The sequence below is a fragment of the Primulina tabacum genome, chromosome 9 (genome assembly GCF_025594145.1).
Source record: "Primulina tabacum isolate GXHZ01 chromosome 9, ASM2559414v2, whole genome shotgun sequence".
Classification (NCBI taxonomy): domain Eukaryota; kingdom Viridiplantae; phylum Streptophyta; class Magnoliopsida; order Lamiales; family Gesneriaceae; genus Primulina; species Primulina tabacum.
Window position 1 is genome coordinate 37,345,461 of NC_134558.1, and position 18,537 is coordinate 37,363,997.

General features: G+C 35.5%; 4 protein-coding genes across 4 annotated transcripts; all 4 read left to right on the forward strand.

Moving 5' to 3' along the window:
• Positions 1 to 1,353: 1,353 nt before the first annotated feature.
• LOC142556689 (nuclear transcription factor Y subunit B-3-like) lies at positions 1,354 to 2,483 on the forward strand. Its single transcript, XM_075668172.1, has one exon. The coding sequence runs from the start codon at positions 1,793 to 1,795 to the stop codon at positions 2,309 to 2,311; it is 519 nt and encodes a 172-aa protein (XP_075524287.1). The 5' UTR covers positions 1,354 to 1,792; the 3' UTR covers positions 2,312 to 2,483.
• Positions 2,484 to 3,829: 1,346 nt separating this feature from the next.
• On the forward strand, positions 3,830 to 5,323 carry LOC142555790 (fasciclin-like arabinogalactan protein 1). The gene has a single exon (XM_075666883.1). It carries the CDS (start codon positions 3,945 to 3,947, stop codon positions 5,175 to 5,177), a length of 1,233 nt encoding a protein of 410 aa, XP_075522998.1. The 5' UTR covers positions 3,830 to 3,944; the 3' UTR covers positions 5,178 to 5,323.
• Positions 5,324 to 8,103: 2,780 nt separating this feature from the next.
• LOC142555791 (protein NOI4-like) lies at positions 8,104 to 10,729 on the forward strand. Its single transcript, XM_075666884.1, has 3 exons — positions 8,104 to 8,328; positions 10,070 to 10,258; positions 10,407 to 10,729. Exons 1-3 carry the CDS (start codon positions 8,323 to 8,325, stop codon positions 10,449 to 10,451), a joined length of 240 nt encoding a protein of 79 aa, XP_075522999.1. The 5' UTR covers positions 8,104 to 8,322; the 3' UTR covers positions 10,452 to 10,729.
• A 3,662-nt stretch (positions 10,730 to 14,391) lies between these two features.
• LOC142555792 (uncharacterized) lies at positions 14,392 to 16,954 on the forward strand. The gene is made up of 5 exons (XM_075666886.1): positions 14,392 to 14,554; positions 15,325 to 15,398; positions 15,809 to 15,933; positions 16,222 to 16,297; positions 16,577 to 16,954. Exons 2-5 carry the CDS (start codon positions 15,350 to 15,352, stop codon positions 16,771 to 16,773), a joined length of 447 nt encoding a protein of 148 aa, XP_075523001.1. The 5' UTR covers positions 14,392 to 14,554; positions 15,325 to 15,349; the 3' UTR covers positions 16,774 to 16,954.
• Positions 16,955 to 18,537: the final 1,583 nt, after the last annotated feature.

Genomic DNA, 18,537 nt, shown 5'->3' on the forward strand with positions numbered 1-18,537 from the left:
TTTATGTTGAATATCGGTAAGGTTGATTCGTCTCACAGATAAAGATTCGTGAGATCGTATTATGAGAGATATATTCATTGAATAAATAGAAGATTTTACCTTTATTTATAAAATTTAACAAATTTTTTAATATAAATTTTGTTTATTTGTTAAGTTTTACGACATTCGAGATGCAACCCGACAATATTTTCCAGAATAGACTAATAGTGTACAAAATAAATGTTCTTTTTATTTGCGACATATTTGTTTGAGTAGGTCGCACTTTTTGTATTTGATTTGAAATGTAGTTCGATGAAAAGAGATTTAAAAGCTAAAAATGTGTACGCAATCACTCGATTTAAATATTTTGTGATATTGATATCTTATTTAGGTCATCCAAGAAAAATATTATTTTTTATGTTAAAAAAATTATTTTTTATTGTGATCGTGAGACTGTTTCAGGAAAGACATACTCATAAAATAATTGTCAAAGCTTATTCATTAATACAATACAAAATGTCGGTCTTTAATATAATCTTATGTTGGGGGAAATCAATTTTTTATTTTTATTTTTGGTTAGTATATTCCAATTAAGTTAAATAGTTTTTAATAATATTTTGCATATAAAGATAATTTAAATTGAAATAGCGTAAATAATAAAAAAGGAAAAAACTACAAGATTCTTTTCCATTTATTTGTCCAACCTTTTTCTTGAACAGAGAAAGTCGAAAGTTGTTTTGTACTTCGATTCTCCAACTGAAAAAGGTTCACAAATCAGTTCAAGTTAAAGCAGTACAGTTGCCCAACACTGATTGTAGCACCACACCTTTGCGAATCAATGCAAATCAGAGTTTCTTGCACAGATATGAAAAGTGAAACCACGCATAATAATATCGTAATAAAGTGGCAAAGAGGGTAAATTGGAGCAAGTACATTTTTATATTATATTTATAAAACGATGATATCCAATAATATCTACTAATCATACTTTTTGTAGAAACTCGCGTCAAACATAAGACAATAATTTGTGTGAGATGGTCTTACGAGTCATATTTTGTGAGACAGATCTTTAATTTTAGTCATCCATGAAAAAGTATTAATTTTTATGATAAAAATATTATTTTTTTTGTGAATATCGATAAGATTGACCCATCGACCCATCTCACAGATAAAAATTCGTCAGACCGTGTCACAGGAGATTTAATCTAAATATAAATAAGTTCTTCTTTTCGAAAACTATGAATTTCCAGCTAGAAAACATACATACTAGTAAATACAATAAAATTTATCACCACTTTAAATTATTTAAAAAAAACTTCAGAGAACTACAATCAAGCAACAAAAAATAAAATAAAAAAAACTTTAAAACAAGAAAATCAAATAGACTGAGAAATACCTTTTCCTATAACCAATCATAACCCATAAACATGACTACCACCAATTATTAAAGTGAAAAAGGAGAAAGGGTGTTTGATTGGCAATGTGATTCGCTGGCGAAAGAAAGAACAAGAAGCTCGACCATTACCCACGTGGCGGATACTGAATGAACGGCAGAGATCTCCTCACCCCGACAACCAATCGGACGACGGAGAAGTCGTCCACAAGTCACAGAAAGTTATTGACATAAAACGGTCCACAGTAATCCGCGTCGTCATATGATCGAGTCCATTATAAATCCTCTCTCCGTTCCGACCCCGCTAACATCTCTGTATTTCTCCGCCGCCGGATCTACTCTCAGCCGATTCTCGTTCCGTCGGTCGAGTATTTATTTCATTTTGTTTTTGTATATGTAATTTACTCTGCCAGACCCGAGATGGTGGATTCCGATAACGAATCGTGGGGGAACAGGGACAGAAGCGAGGCCTCCCAAAGAGATCTGGACAGGCTTCTGCCGATCGCCAACGTCAGCAGAATCATGAAGAAAGCGCTGCCAGCGAACGCCAAGATATCCAAGGACGCAAAAGAGACGGTGCAGGAATGCGTTTCTGAATTCATAAGCTTCATCACCGGCGAGGCGTCCGACAAGTGTCAGCGGGAGAGAAGGAAGACAGTCAACGGCGACGACTTGCTCTGGGCGATGACCACTCTCGGGTTCGAGGATTACGTGGAGTCGCTGAAGACTTACTTGCATAGGTTTAGGGATACGGAAGGGGAGAAGACCGCGATGGCAGGAGGAACAGGGGATAAAGAGAGCGGTGGTGTGACAGCCAGCGGAGGCGGTTACGAAGGTGCATATAGGTTGATGGGTGGGCACCAGGGACCCGTTTATGGGCACGGTCCTGGTTGTGGGCCGGGCTGTCATGTTGGACCCGGGTCGTCCGCTCGAAGTTAGTGCAATCCGTTCTCATGTTCTAGCTTAACTTAACTTGGATGATTTCTAACCAAAAACATATATAGCTGAAAACATTGATACTATTTTAGTAAGTTTGCTCTTCAGAGGATTAAATGTCATAAACATTTAACCTGTGGCGGTAGCTGGTTTCTTTAGTATTTTATTTGACTAACAGATTGATTTAAATGTTTGAAGAAATTTTTATTATTTTATTTTGATTCTGAAATGATATTAAATAATTAAAAACAATTGAGAATTTTCTAAATAATTTTGTTGTAATTTGGACAAAATTATAAACCACCGACGAAGGTGTATCCCCGCTCATGCCTTGCCACTTGACAGCCTGCAAGAGTACCATGCTTTTACTCTCCCCAACGTATTTTTTACCTTATCACTACGAATTTTTGCCCCCAACTTCTTCATATATTACCAAAATTGCCATCTTTATACCTCATAAACGACACCTTTTCTCCTACAATTTATTTATTTTTCACTATTTGTCGGTATTCAATTTTTTTTAAAAAAATGATTAAATCAGTAATCTAATACATACTTTTGATATGGGTTCTAATTTGAAACATAAATCATATTAAATGGTGAATAAATCAATTATTTTAAAAATATTAGACAATTTATATTTCGAAACAATATGTACTCTTTTTATTTTTTATTAAATTTTTTTAATATGATTTGGTTTAAAAATATTATATTCTTTCCAAAATTGAAGTATTAAAGTTTCATTACGGGCCCTTATTGGTTTTTATAGGTTTATTTCATCCTATCCATGTGGGCATTGCCCCCATGATATGATGGATGATCAAGATTTGCACATTTATATATGACCCATTTTTTTTTTGAAATTATATTTGTAACAAGATCTTATCCATTAAAATGAAATGAAGGTAATACACACGGTCATTCACCGTTTTTATATGAGTTGTACTTGTAAGATTTGCCTGGATTTTATGCTGGAGTGACGCCTAAACCCACGTGTTGTGTCCAATTTCCCGACGACCCTAATCTACCTTTTCTTTTCATTCTTTTTCGTTTGATCATCTTCTCGTAAAACTGGACATAAAATGATAATTTTACTGGAAGAAGTTTCATAGTTAGTCAAGTTAAATTTAAGTAAATCCTCCAACCCATTATAAAAAGACAAAAACTTATGTGAGACGGTCTCACGAGTCGTGTTTTGTGAGACGAATCTCTTATTTGGATCATTCATGAAAAAATATTACTTTTTATGTCAGGAGTGTTACAATTTTATTGTGAATATAGGTAGGATTGATTCGTCTCACAGATAAAAATTCGTGAGATCGTCTCACATGATATTTATTGTTATTCTTATAAAAATAAATAAATAACATGGCGGAGTCATCGTGATTTTAGTCAATTAAATTTAACTGCTCCTCCGCGTGATATTGGCGTTGATTATGCTTAAACAAAAACAAATGCAAACGTCATTAATTACAAAGCTTATTCAAATCCAAGAAACGAATGTACCATTATTTGTAATGTAGGAAAATAGGCTCTGATTACCAATAACCCCTGGAGGCAATTATTACTCAGCTCACTTTTTATATCCTGCAATTTTACGTCTCTCCGCACCACTGAATCCATTCTACAGCACACAATGCAGCTCTGTCGCGGTGTCTCCGCCGCTTCGGCGGTCCTCTTCCTTGCCGTCTTGCTTCTCTCTCCCACTACCGACGCCTTCAACGTCACCCTCATGCTAGATAAACATCCTGAATTCTCCACTTTCAACCACTACTTGTCCGTTACCCAGCTGGCGCCGGAGATCAACCGACGGAGGACCATCACCGTATGCGCGGTGGACAATCCAGGGATGGCGGATCTACTCGCCAAACACCTCACTCTCGGTGGGATTAAGAATGTACTATCATACCACGTTCTTCTCGACTACTTCGACGCCAAGAAGCTCCACCAGATCACCGACGGCAGCGCACTCGCCGCTACCATGTACCAAGCCACCGGCTTCGCCACTGGCTCATCCGGTTTCATCAATATAACCGATCTCGGCCGTGGGAAAGTGGGTTTCTCTCCCGAGGATAATGGCGGCAACATTTCAGCCACTTTCGTCAAATCTGTCGAAGCTCAACCGTACGACATATCCATCATTCAGATCTCCAACCTCTTGCCGTCATCTGAAGCCGAGGCCCCGGCGCCGGCTCCGAGCGTGGTGAACATTACGAAGCTTATGTCCGCTCATGGCTGCAAGGTCTTCGCCGATACCCTCTCGAGCAATCCTGCTGAAACCACGTTCGAAGACAATATAAACAGTGGATTGACAATATTTTGCCCCGGGGACGAAGCCATGAAAGCTTTCCTGCCAAAATACAAAAACTTGACAGCAGCAGATCAACAATCTTTACTCGAATACCACGGAATGCCGATTTACGATTCATTACCTGGTTTGAGATCCAGCAACGGCCTCACCAGCACCCTAGCCACCGTAGGGAACACGTTCTTCTTCACCGTGCAGAATGATGGCACCGACGTAACAATAAAAACGAAGCTCGTGACCGCGACGATTGTAAACACTTTGGTGGATAACCCGCCCCTGGCGATCTTCGAAGTGAACAAGGTTTTAGTGCCGCCAGAATTATCCAAACTCGGTGGGCTGGCTCCCGCTCCCGCACCTGGTTCTGCAGCCGACTCACCCAAGTCTTCGAAAAGTAAGCACAAGTACCCGCCGGCTCCTCCTGGCCCGTCGGATTCTCCGGCGGATGCTCCTGACGGAGATGTAGCTGATCAGAATTCTAATGGTGCCGAAGTGGTCGGAATTGGTGGTGGAATTTTGGCAGCTTCAATTCTCACCGTGTGGTCTACGTTTTTACTGCTTTAGATTTAGATTTACTTTTACTGAGGTCAAAATGTCTTTGAAAAAAAAATATATTTTCACTGGTCTGTCATAATTAAAATTCATTTAAACCCTCCGATCCATCTATCTACCGACGGCTGTTAATTTTCAATTCATTTGATTTTGCTTGCTGTCTCTTAATCGCCGCTGCATTTACTTGTTCGTTCTTGTGCCCAATTATCGTTCTTCATAAATAAGGAATTGATAAGCGCTGGTTGAATGGCATCAGATACGACAATTTTTCTGCGAGAATACAGCGACGAGGATTTGCGATTTTTTCGTGTTTGATATATGGATACTTACCATCTTATTCCATAGACAAGTCTCGAAAATAATATTATTATTACTAATAATAATATATAATAATAATTTTTGATTATTTTAATAATAATAATAATAGGACTTTTTTTTTTTGAAATTGTATGTGTGCCAAGATCTTATCCGTTGAAACGAAGTGAAGGTAGTGCCCATATAGGTAGGATCTCATTAACCGTTACAGGGTTTATTTCATCCTATCCATGTGGCATTGCCTCCATGATAGGATTGATGATCAAGATTTGTTCATGCATATATAGGACCCACTTTTTTTGTTGAAATTGTATGTATGGCAAGATCTTATCCGTTGAAATGAAGTGAAGGTAGTGCCCACATAGGTAGGATCTCATTATAAATTTGGTATTATTTTTTATGTCGATTAAATAAAAAAACAGTTATTGCGGTTGTCTCAAGTTTTATCAAACAGGATAGGTATTTTATGTGAGATTATAAATAAATAAATTTGAATTTTTATTTATTTATTTTGTTTTAAAAACAAACACCATTTCATTTTCCAATAGCTGAGAAAGACAACTTTATTTTCCTAATAATAAATTACATAAATCTAAATCTTCACGTGTTTGATTATTTATTTAAAAGCATAGTGACAGGAAACGAAAGAGACGTGGCATTGTTGCCTAGAATTGCATATAATCAATTCAATTATTCCGCCATTTCGAGACATCTTATTAGTAACTAATGCAATAGAAGCTTAGAAAAACGCTTTAATAAATCGTTGTCTCATGGACTCACATGTCATGTTTTTTTTTTATTACAGCCACACGCGAGTATAATCTGACAGGTGAGACCACTTGGCTACCAGCCCGGTCTCACGTGTGTCATGTTTCTTCTAGTATTAAACTTCTAAACCAACCATGTTTATATTTTAGGTTGGCACATAATTCATCGAGAATACTTTTTTTTTTTTTGGTTTTAATATGTATAAATATAAATATAGAATTTATTGTATACCAAATTATCGTTTTCCAACCACCAATATATTCTCTCTGTTTCAATATATATAAGTTCACTTATTTTTCACATGGCTTCACAGTCATCCACATGTTTTCCTAGCTTTCCACAAAGATAGATTCATTTCACCCATGAAAAACCAAAATCCCAAATAAAAGAGAGCAATTATTTTATTGTTTGACTTAATTGATGCGCAATTAAATTTATTGTTGTTTATGTTCGAATTACAAAATTACAGCTTTAGTCAGCCATACCCGTATCACTAATTTTTTTTCAATCTTGTAATGTCAAGTTTCAACTTTTATCAATAGTTAATGATACCTCGTGGATGGCCAAGTCCACTATCCCTGGCTCATCTCTAGCCCAAATAGAAGACAGGTCAATCAAAGACCCATGTTGGAGTGTTTAATTCATTCATTCATTATATTATTTTCAGCAGCACCCTTAGTTGCTCTCCACTTATACTTCTCAGTCTCTGACTTGAGAGTCGGAGGGGCTACGTCAGGATACCCTCCTGGCCTCCTTCTAACGATTCTTATTCGTGATTTCAAGCTCGGGATCATTTTGAAACCTATTTCTGGATTAGTGACACTCGCTCGAATCGGACCCTAAATTTCACGTGAATATCAGTTAACTTAGTTTCTTTGTTTCTTCAATTTAGCCATTTATTTATGAATGTGCTTACAATATGAAATTAATATGACATCGACATGATATTGACGTGTATGATGTACTGGATCAGTACTCATAGAAAAAAATGGCTAAAATTTGAAAGATGCAAGATCAAAAATCGAAAAATTTGTAGAAGACAAGTTTATTTACATTGGTACGTAGTCAAATGTCACATGATTGGGTTTAACATATTATTATTTTCATCACAAATTGCATTTTGACAGAATAATTCAATTTTCAATCAATTGATTATTTGAAAGCTGGATGAGTTACATCTGTAATAAGCGAGTACGATACGTTTTACGCTTTGGTTATTTACAAATGAGAAAGGGTGGAATGAAAACCCGTGCAGAATAAATGTGTAGTTTGTTGTCCATTTGATCGAGTGCTTGAATTTATTTTGTCGCATCAAACAAACAGTGGCTAAGAGGTTGCAAGTTGCAGCCCAGCAGACTAGATATTAGTGTGCAATACAGGCTGGATCCCATTGGCAACAATGGCTGTAAATGCAAACTAACATTCCATCCTCTTGGCTTGCTCCATCTGTTGTCACATCTACTTTCGTTTATTTTTTATTTTTATTTTTACGGATCACACGAATCGTGTATGTCGGAAAAGAAGCGAGTCTCGTAAATAAAATAAAATAAAATAGTACATCTGTTGTGAGACGGTCTCACGAATTTTTATCTAAGATATAGGTCAATCTAACCGATAATCACAATAAAAAGTAATACTCTTAGCATAAAAAAGTAACGTTTTTTCATAGATGACTCAAATAAGAGATCCGTCTCATAAAATACGACATGTGAGATCGTATCACACAAGTTTTTACCTAAAATAAAATGGATGCTGCATAGGTGAAATGAAACTATGTTCATATTCTTTTCAAAATAGAAATATAATTTATTTTAGAAAAGAATTTATAAATAAATATATTAGAATTTCGAATACCTTTTTGCTATCTAAAAATTTCAAAATTGGCTTTTTGCACCAACCAAACACCCCCTCGAGTTGCACAAATGGACTCCCAGATAACGGAGTGGAGATATCTATATATGCATACAAACGTTTTTCATCGACGGCTTCAACAATCTCTCTCTCTCTAATTCGCTATATCTCCGGGTTCCATTTTCATTCTCTCTCCTGGGAAATATTTGCTTCACGAGGATTCATGTCGGTACGCTATTGAATCCGGCCGTAGTTTTTGCATATTAATTTGATTTCAGATTTGTATTTGTTATTTCTTTTCATTTAGGTTTTTTTTTTAATTTCTGGTTGTCTTTTTTTTTATTCATCGTCTTGGGGAGTATGCTGCTGAAGCTTTGCTTGGTCGACCTAAGATAAAAGTGCTCTGTAAAAGTTTGGATTGTTCGTCACCAGTGATTGATTGGTGGACTTTGTTCGATTGATTTATTGTTCGTGAAGAATTTCAAGCAGAATTAGAGGAACTCTTTTGTTTGAATGGATACTTTATTTAGAAAGGAAAATAATTTACAGTAAATAAAAGAAAAGACCGACTTTCTAACTTTTTTCAGCTGCTTTTTGTTCTCGAGGAAAGTCTTGAAAGCTTTCAATTTTGTGATTTTGATCTCAATGTTGCGGGTACTCTCGATTGGTCGTAATAAAGTTTCTAACACTTATGTCTGTGATTCCTGATAGTTGAAACTATTGCTCTTGTGTTCATGTTGTACTTTTATATTGCTTTGTTTATGATGCGTAGTCACTAGTATTTAACTATAATTTGTTGTTCACGCAGAAAATTGTACAGTAGCATCTCTGTTTAATTCTTCTCTGTTCCCAGGTTTCATCTTGTATTGTATTTGACATAGTGCGTGCCTTACATCCACCAAGTTCATTATATACATGAATGAAAAACTTACCTTTGAGCCAATGGGAACTAGCAAAATATATGCCTGCTCCAGGTCTCATAAATTTGTGAATTTATACAATTGGATTCCTTGTCGTGACATGTATCTTTATAATTTTTAAAGTATAATATTACTAACCATCTCATTTGAGGTCAAGCTTTTGGAAAAAGTGATTTCAACATGGCACCACAATCTGGAATCAACATGCAATTTAGGGTGGTCAATTGTCCACAGTGTTGAAAATTCTTCCTAGATCTTTTAAAACAATTCAATTATAGCTCGACATTGTATCTTTGAAAGCCGCAAAAATTACAGAAATAGATAAATATTAATGTCGCTTCTTAGCCTCAAGGTCCTAGCTTAGCCCCTGTATCCACGGGCTAGAGGTTCAAAACTACTGATACGCAAAATCACATATGTTTTATAGAATTTGTCAGCGGTGGCCTTTATTATTTGTATGTAATCACCTTCGAGCATATTAAAATACAAATTTTATGATTGTAACCCTTTCCATGAGAGTAGTTTCAACAGCAAAAGAAGCTTTTGTAAGCTCATCCTAGCATCAAGCTGAAGTGAGTTATTTCTCAAAGCCTGAATGCTGACTAGGTGCATCAAAAAACCTCATGCTTCCTTAGTAGAGTGTATTTAATATGCATACTTACGCATCTACATTCGGGTGACTTCTTATTTCCAAACTTGAATTTCATACTCAGCGACGGTCTTGCTACCAAGCTCTATTATTTTCTCACAAATTTACCACAATTACACTCATCAACATTTCAATTGTTTAAGAAAATATGGAAGATTGTACAATGTATATCTCCCTTTCCTATTTGCAATTTCAGGACTTGTTATGATTGAAAGCGTTACTTTCTGTAGATGTGATGATACATTTATCTGGGTCGTCACAATTTGAGATTGATCAATATTAGACTTTATTTTGTTAATTTTGTTAGGAGTTGCATCCTTGTTTTAATTTTCATATTTAAATGGGAAATACTGAAAGCTGATTTGAAGTTTTGTTGACCTTTACGTGTGCATCTTGGACAGGAGAAAGGTAGGCCCTTGCCAAAGTTTGGAGAATGGGATGTCAATGATCCTGCTTCGGCAGAGGGATTTACGGCGATTTTTAACAAGGCAAGGGATGAGAAGAAAACTGGTGGGAAGCCTGATTCTCCCACAAAGCTGGAAACGAATACAAATACTAATCATGGGATGGAACATGTAAAAACTCAGGGTGTAAGTGATTAGATTCATTCCCGCACGATATCAGTATCGGTTTTAATTTTTTTTGTGTGTGAAAATTTTTATTTTTTGTGTGAAAAGTTTGCCAATCCATCTGGCTTCTGAGTGTCTCAAAACTGATGACAAGCCTTTGATTTTGCAGAAAAAATGGTTTTGCTGCATGCAGAGCTCGAGCACGAATTACTAAATGGAGTGTGAAAAAAGAATGCATATTTATAAACATTTCGGTCCGAAAACACATCTCTGGGTGAGGTCGGCAGGTATCAACAGGAACCATGTTCTAGCCCTTTGTTTTGTGCTGTAAAATTGTTGTGAGAAAAAGAAAACATGAGAGACTCGAACAACGTGCCCCCTCATGTTTTGGCTGATTATGTATCCGCGGTAGTGTTTGAAAACAGTTTCTTGTCGCGCCCTCATGTTTTGGCTGATTATGTATCAGCACATTTGTGGTTCTACTTTCGATCACCGTTGTGCGCAATTATTGTCACAGTTTTTTAATAATTCAAAGAATCTCGCTTCGGATTCTAATTCAATTATAATTCTTATTCTTAAAACATAAAACGTGTTGATAAAATCTTGATTCATAGATTCCCTAAATAAGTAATTTATTGTAACATAAATACGTCAACATACTACACAAGAGGGGTTAAGTTGACTCTAAGCCACTTTTCGGCCTAGTTCTCAGCCAACGGATATCTTACACGAGAAAAAAAAGCAGCAACAGCAGTATTTGACATAATTCATCCCAACTAAACCATTGCTAATTGACACACTTAAAATGATGACTCTGTTGGCCGGCGCATTGGCACTTCTCTGTCGTGCATGCCTCGCCGGAGCCGTCATCAAAATCTGCGGTGGTACAGTCCGCGGTGGGTACTCTGTCTTTGATTCCGTGGGTCACCGAAACTCCTCCACAGTGTTGGTTGCACAGCCGCAACAAAACATTGGCATCCAGCTCTCTCTGCGCTTCCTCTTTTACAATCGCCACACTGCCTTGCGGCGGACAATCCTCCTTTCTGGTGGCCATCGCAATCACAGAGGTTGGATTAAATTGGAGATTCTTGTTTCGTAGATTTTTCAATACCAGATTACGAGAAGCTACTAATAAGGGTAAGTTCATAAATTCAGGACAAATGTCAAGCATGCTATTCTAAGTCAGCTTTCACCGTTTTTGTTTTTTTCCCAAATGGACATGGGCTGTTTTCATTGCGGCCCATTTCTCTATCTAGCCCCAATAAGATGTGGACTACGGCCCATTGATAATCCGCATACTCTTTTCCATTCATACTGTTCGATCGGGCTGCAGTGCTGTTGGGTGCCGTTTCTTAGCGGACGCCTAGGCAGCTAGGCTACAGCATCAACACGCCGTCGCTCTATAGAGGGTTCACGGATGACCTGATCGCCGGCTTACCATTCTGGAAATATAAGGAAGATGATTCGGTGCGATTTGGAGCTCGGAGATAAAATCCAGTATGCATATTCTCACTCATTTTGACCATTAATTGATAAAGGGAAAATTGTTTATATTGTTTTATTTTCTCAAATTTCCATGTTAGTTGATTGTTTTTTTCGATAATTTTAATAATTTTTTCCAATGGCCTTTATCGTTACAGGGTCAAATTTATGAAATTAAGGGGGTGTATTCAATCTAAACTTTTAATGACTTTTATGGAATTTTAAAATCTAGAGGTATTCAATCTAAATTTTTAATGACTCTATATATGTTTAGTGGTATTCAACATGGATTTTGGTAGAGTTTTAAAAAGTCATGTGGTATTCAAACTTGACTTTTTAAAACTCTCCAAAAGTCAAGAGGTATCCAAAAAATCCATAGCTTTTCAAGGATTCTTATTTTATTATTCATGTACAAATCTTAAAGCCTTATGTACAATTGCAGAAAATCTAAAATATTCTTCCACCTATACCAAAGATTTTGATGGACTTTCTTTTTTGAAAAATACGCTATCTCTCTTCTATCTCAAGCCATCTCTAGGGTTCTTCACTCTCTCAAAAAAATTTCTTCTATTCAAAGGTATGATTGGTCATTCTTGAATTTATTATATTGCCAATATTTATGTGTAAAAATAGATGAATTGTTGTTTTTTTTCTTGAATCATTATGATTATTGTATTTCATAAATTTTCTTTCATCTCATCAAAACGATGAATGATCCGACATGTGATGAATTGTGTTTTTTCTTGAATCATTATGATTATTGAAAAAACTTAGGAATACTTCAGCATTCATATTATTCTTTCTTATGCTATACAGTAAATGATTTAAGAGCCATAGTTTTTTCTCAGTGTAAGATCTAATTTTAGAGTTCTATTTTCTTGATTGTCATTCCCAAATTAATTAAGATGGTCCTTTAATTGAACTTCTCTAAATAAAATTGAATCTTAGAATTTTTTTCGATATAGAGAGGAAAAGAAGAAAATTAAATGATGAAAAGTGAAATGATATAAGTGCAATTATGTACATGGTAAATGTGAAAGTTGTAAACAGCTAAGTGTTTTTAATTATTTTTGTGATGTGGCTAGAAAGTGAAAAATTTATTTCGTAAACATTAGGAAGTGGTGTTGGCTAATGCTAAAGTTTAAGTTAGAAAAGAAGTGAATGGTATAATAGGATAATAAGACTTGGCTTAGAATAAGATAAAATTTTGAAGACATGGATACAGTTAATGAATAAATTTTTTAGACTTCTGTACAAACTAATAGTATGTGATAAAAAATTTACCCACACTTAATCAAGATATACTTAATTTATACGTTCAAATACTTTACCTTATTTTTTAACATGATTAAATATGTGTTTCAATACAATTTAGATGAATTATTTTATGTGATTTCTTTAATATGAATAGCATAATTGAATTATTTATTTATTGTCTCAATTTTTTTCTTATTTCTCATAGTTGTCTCCAACAGTTTTTTATGTCATGTTAAGTCTGTATTTAATATTTATTAATGTCTTACTCGTAAAAGTAATATAGAAAACCCAATAGTCATTATGTGTACTTCACATGCATTTCAAGTGACTTTTCCTGGCATATTTAGGAGTACTGTAAGCTATTTTACATCCTGTTACCACATATTATACAGTGTTTCTTTGTTTGCTTCAATGAGTGTGGGAAGATAACGTCATTTTTCAGCTGTTAGGAATAGAAGAGTTAAGAGCATAGTTATAGAGCGGACATTTGGTATATTTAAATCACGGTTCAAAATATTCAAGATGACCCCTCCATTTCCATATACGACCCAAACAGAGCTTGTATTGGCTTGTGCCGGATTACACAATTTTCTTCGAAATGAGTGTCGATGTGATGAATTTCAAATTGAACCAGATAATGAAGCTCAATTGTCTTCATCGGCACAAGTTTATGGAGATGACAACTTTGATCAGTTATTTGATACTCAAGAACAACAACGAGCAAGAGCTAATGCATGGAGGGATATCATAGCCAATAGAATGTGGAACGATGTTGATCAAATTGTCAATAATGATTAGCTTTTTTATGTAAAAGTCTACTTATTATTTTGATTTTTCCTTTTAATAAAATTTTATTACGAACTTATAAAAATATTGTTCATTAATATGTTGAATTGACATAAAGAATTGAAATTTTGATTTCAATAAATTGGATAGTTCATTTGTCGTTTTTCACAAATTAAATTTATTTAACCTTTAAATAAATTTAATTCATTTACATTTTCATAAATAAAAAAAATTTAAAATTGAATAGGTTATACATGTCCAATAATTATTTAAAAGAAATTAATAAAAAAATAAATCACAATTATAAAAGTTTACAAAAGTCTATAAAAATCTTGAAAAAAGTCTATAAAAGTCTATGAAATATATTTTACAATTCCATGAGATTCTATAAAAGTCAATCAAAATCCATCAACTCCACAAAAGTCCACTTTTTTAAAAAAGTCATTAAAAGTTTAGATTGAATACATCCCCGTAAAATAAAATTGTTGAACATCACAATTTATATATGATTATTAGATTGTATTTAGATGAAAAAAAATGGAAGCTATAAATTTTAAATTTATTTAATTAATTATTCTTTTTCCGAAATCAAACCGTTCGATATAATAATGGGTAAAAAAGAGTGGTAAAAAGTCACGTGCGAGCCAGCCGCCACACAATCTTTCTTTCTTGTATACCCTTTTGTTTTCATTAGTTCGTCTCTCTGTTTCTACCCTCGTTTTCCATCCGTAACACCTACGCCGCCTCACGACCCGACCGGCTCCTTCATCCGCTCCTCCGATTTGATTCCAGGTAAAGTTAGGTGCTTTAACGCTTCCATTTTGATATCAAGGATTTTCGTTTGCTCAGTTCGATTTCTTTTGAGATTCCGAAAACTGTGTTATTTTTCGAGTAAAAGAACGATGATTCACCTCCTGTTTTCCTATAGTTTGTCAGTGTTTGCGAAATTTTGATCTGGAAATGTATCGTGTGAATTCAGGATGTGAATAATCGAGACGCTTGAACTCCTCAAATGTCTAGGAAACCTTGTTTTTGTATTCAACCGGTTCTTTTTCTTTTTGTAAAAAAAATATTGTAGTTATCCGGAAGGCTTTGTTAAAAGGTGTGAATGGTATAATTGGAGGGTTTAACTGCGTAGCGTGATTGTTGTATTCTCTAGTAGATGTTAATGGCAAAAAAATCTAATTCTGATGCTATTTCTATATTGTGAGCTGCTCTTTGGTTTATTAGCTATGTTATGTTGTCAGAGGCATTACCTTGTTGCTGTATATGTTGAAACTTTTCATGATGTTTGTGGGCTATTTCTATATTGCGAGCTGATCTTTGGTTTATTAGCTATTTTGTGTTGTCAGAGGCATTACCTTGTTGCTATATTGGTTGAAACTTTTCATGATGTATGTGGGCTATCTCATCATGCAAACTAACTTCATAGATGAAAATTATTATTTGTGGGATCAACGTTACACTAACATGAAGCCTTCAACTTTGCATGTCTCCTTTTCTTGTTTAGCAGCGGAATTTATTTCTTCTTTCTCACAGTCATAGTTATACCATTTTTTCAGGCGATAATTATTTCTTAGTGTCAAGATGTCACTAAGTGCTACTTTTGCCAGCCCAATTACAACTCTATCGATTGGTATGTTATGTCATCTCAGAAAATATAAATTTGTCCATGTTTTATATCTATTCCATTGGCGTTTCTAAAATAACATACCTTGGTTCTTTGAGTACGTCTGCACATGATAAATCCTATTACATGGAGTAGTAACGAGTGCCTGTAAAATCACAAGAAGGGTTGATTGGTTGCATAAAATGCTCTTTCTCTTTTGTCGATGCCGGAAAATTTATGTTTTTTATATCTGGTTTGTGTGAATTTCACTTTGTGGTTTTTTCATAACATATCAACAAATTCTGTTGAGGAGTCTACCTCAGCATTATTCAGATCTGTTTTCATGCATTTATGTGCATGTGGACAATTTGAAATGAGCCATACTCGAGAGTGCACATCAATTTAATGGTTAATGCCTTTGAATTACATTTCTACAGCAAGATCAGAAGTTCAATGTCTGAAGCCAAAGAAGAATGTTTATTTCATTCCAGTTGAGCTTAAGTCACTCCATTTGCAGCGTTCTTTTCGAGTAAAGCACGCTTCAATATGTGCTGCTTCCCTGGTAATTATGTTGTACCTGAGATTAATTTACTTTTTGCCAATTGATTTTGTAATGATGACTTTAAGAGAGGATCTTCTCTTTTAATCGAGTCTTTATGTTTGGCACTAGGAGTTTTTTTTCTGAAACAATCATCTGACCGTAGAAAAGATTACCTACTGAAGATTAACATAGGGTTTAGCTTCTTTTTAGTCTATCAAGTGGTTGTGGTTGTGGTGAGCTAGGAAAATATGTTCACAGGACAGTTCTTTATGATTACTACTTGTACTGATTGCTTATCTTAAACTGCAGAATGCCACTTGTGCTGCAGAGCAGACACAAACAGTCACGAGGCAATCTTCTACCATTACCGTCGCACCTATTCAAGGTACTAATCGCCTTTTTCATCCTTCACTCTAATTTACGAGGAGTTAGCAGACGCAAACAGTCATAAAGTCTTTGTTTTGTTTTGTTATTTGTTTTTTTGGTGCATTCTGGAATCTGGTGGAAGAACCTGCTAATTTTATTCCACCTCTTTAACTTTCCTGCTTTTCATGTTAACCGTTGAAACCTCTCTTCTGACAAAATACTTTGCACTTCCACTTCCAAGTAAACGAGTCCTGCATTCTCTTCCAAGTATTTTAAATAATCTTGTAATGGATTCCAGGAAAGGAGAAATCTCCGGAACTCGATGATGGTGGAACAGGATTTCCACCACGTGATGACGATGGTGGCGGCGGCGACGGCGGCGGCGGTGGGGGGCACTGGTCCGGTGGGTTTTTCTTTTTTGGCTTCCTTGTTTTTTTGGGCTTCTTGAAGGACCAAGAAAGCGAAGGACCTTATCGAGAAGAAAGGAGAAGATGAGGGGATAATTGATTATGCTATAATCACTACATATCTTGTGTTATGTTCCCCTTGCGTTGATACTTAATAACATAATAATGAATACGCTGTACGTTGATATTTTTTGATAGATTGTATTATTAGCAATTTAACCCTTGAATATATATGCTACAAAAATCAATGATGACGTGAAGTTGGTCAATTGAGATCCAATTTTTTACCCTTAATCAGGTCGAAATAAAATGAAATTTAATTAATATTTGTATGTGATTGCGAGTAATCATTTTCTTTTTAATTTTAAAGGAAAAAGGACGAAGCAATATCAGTAAAATTTATATTTTTGTTTTCCAAGTACATTTAATTAAGACTTGAAAATGTTATTGAACATTATTAAATTACTAATTAAATTTAAGTAGTTAGGTTAATAATTATTATATTTTCATTTGATTGAAAATTAACTGTTAGCTGAGTCCGGAGTTTTCCTTTATAGATGTCGGGATAGTCGAGTCAGTTTCAGTGCCCGTAATAGCACTTGCAAAAATATGATTCTATCAAGCAGAGTGAGGATCCGAAGTAAGACATAAAATAGAGTAATTGACACAACTCTCACATATATAGCATTAAATTGAAGAGCTTTAACTAGATTACACAATTCAACCAGGAGCTTCAGCCCAAACTCCAACTGATCAACAGACGATTCGAGGGTAGAACTACCAAGGCTTTGAAGAAGGTTTTTGGGTGATTCAATCGATACAGAGGTGTCCGACTCGAACATAAGTTATAGATAAAATATGTTTGTAAACCAATTCAGTTAGCTTTATTTTAACGGTTGAGGAAAAGCTTTATATGTCATAAATGATTTGTCACGTTGTCAAATATATAAATTATACATACAAAATCGTATATGTCTTATTATGTAGCATTATATCAATCTTTCGATATATTTGCATTAGGATATCTGGACACAAACCTTTGACCTGTTGATTATCAAATAGGATGAGCCCCAATGGTTGAGTGGCCACCACCCAATCTACTGCCTTCTTGATTTCCCCGGCAGAACAGAGCTACTCCCTTTTCACTTGTCAATATCTCGCGTCCTCTCCTAAAATTTTATTCTGAATCCAATCACAACAAAGGTGATGTGATCTCGTTAAAATAGGTGAGCCGGGGACGGGGCTTCAACGGACCAAATCAATAATTTATAATGTTTGGGAATTTGAGTGAAGATAATGGCTTGGATCAACACCTGTAAACAAGAAAGTAACTCGTGAATGGGCGCCGGAGGGATGTCCGGCGTGGCCACTCCGATGCTTAAGTCGGCAGGCTTTTTTATGAACACAAGCAATATTTGAAGGGAAATATGTAAGTGCTTTTGGTTCAAAGATTTCCGAATGTTTAAATGACACTAATACCTGCTATTTATAGTAGAAAATGGGGTAGGTACCTCGATTCTTGTGCCACCTACTAAGTATGGCAAGTCGGCTGCCCATACTTGTAGCTTCTGATGACTTCTAGGACACTCCAAGCCCAAGTGGTTCTGACGGATTAGGCTGCCTGTATCGATCACACTCGAGTGTGGTGTAATTCTCGAGGTGGCCTGGGTAGTTGGTTACCTGGGTACCTGTATGAGAAACCGGGTGGAGAAGAAGTGCCCGGGCAGCTGTCTTCTGATCCGGGCTATTCAACCGATAACCCGGGTCATCACTAACCCGGAAATGGGTCACCATTATCCCGGACCCTTACAGGGGTATCACCACACATCCTAAAAATAGTCGGGCTAGAGCT

What these genes read in the sequence shown, in the direction of transcription:
- LOC142556689 (XM_075668172.1), top strand. Translation starts at nt 1,793, where the DNA reads ATGGTGGATTCCGATAACGAATCGTGGGGGAACAGGGACAGAAGCGAG.
- LOC142555791 (XM_075666884.1), top strand. An exon ending in AACATGTAAAAACTCAGGGT is followed by an intron (nt 10,259 to 10,406) that starts GTAAGTGATTAG and finishes TTGATTTTGCAG; the next exon opens with AAAAAATGGTTTTGCTGCAT.
- LOC142555792 (XM_075666886.1), top strand. Translation starts at nt 15,350, where the DNA reads ATGTCACTAAGTGCTACTTTTGCCAGCCCAATTACAACTCTATCGATT. An exon ending in CAATATGTGCTGCTTCCCTG is followed by an intron (nt 15,934 to 16,221) that starts GTAATTATGTTG and finishes CTTAAACTGCAG; the next exon opens with AATGCCACTTGTGCTGCAGA. An exon ending in TACCGTCGCACCTATTCAAG is followed by an intron (nt 16,298 to 16,576) that starts GTACTAATCGCC and finishes AATGGATTCCAG; the next exon opens with GAAAGGAGAAATCTCCGGAA.
- LOC142555790 (XM_075666883.1), top strand. Translation starts at nt 3,945, where the DNA reads ATGCAGCTCTGTCGCGGTGTCTCCGCCGCTTCGGCGGTCCTCTTCCTT.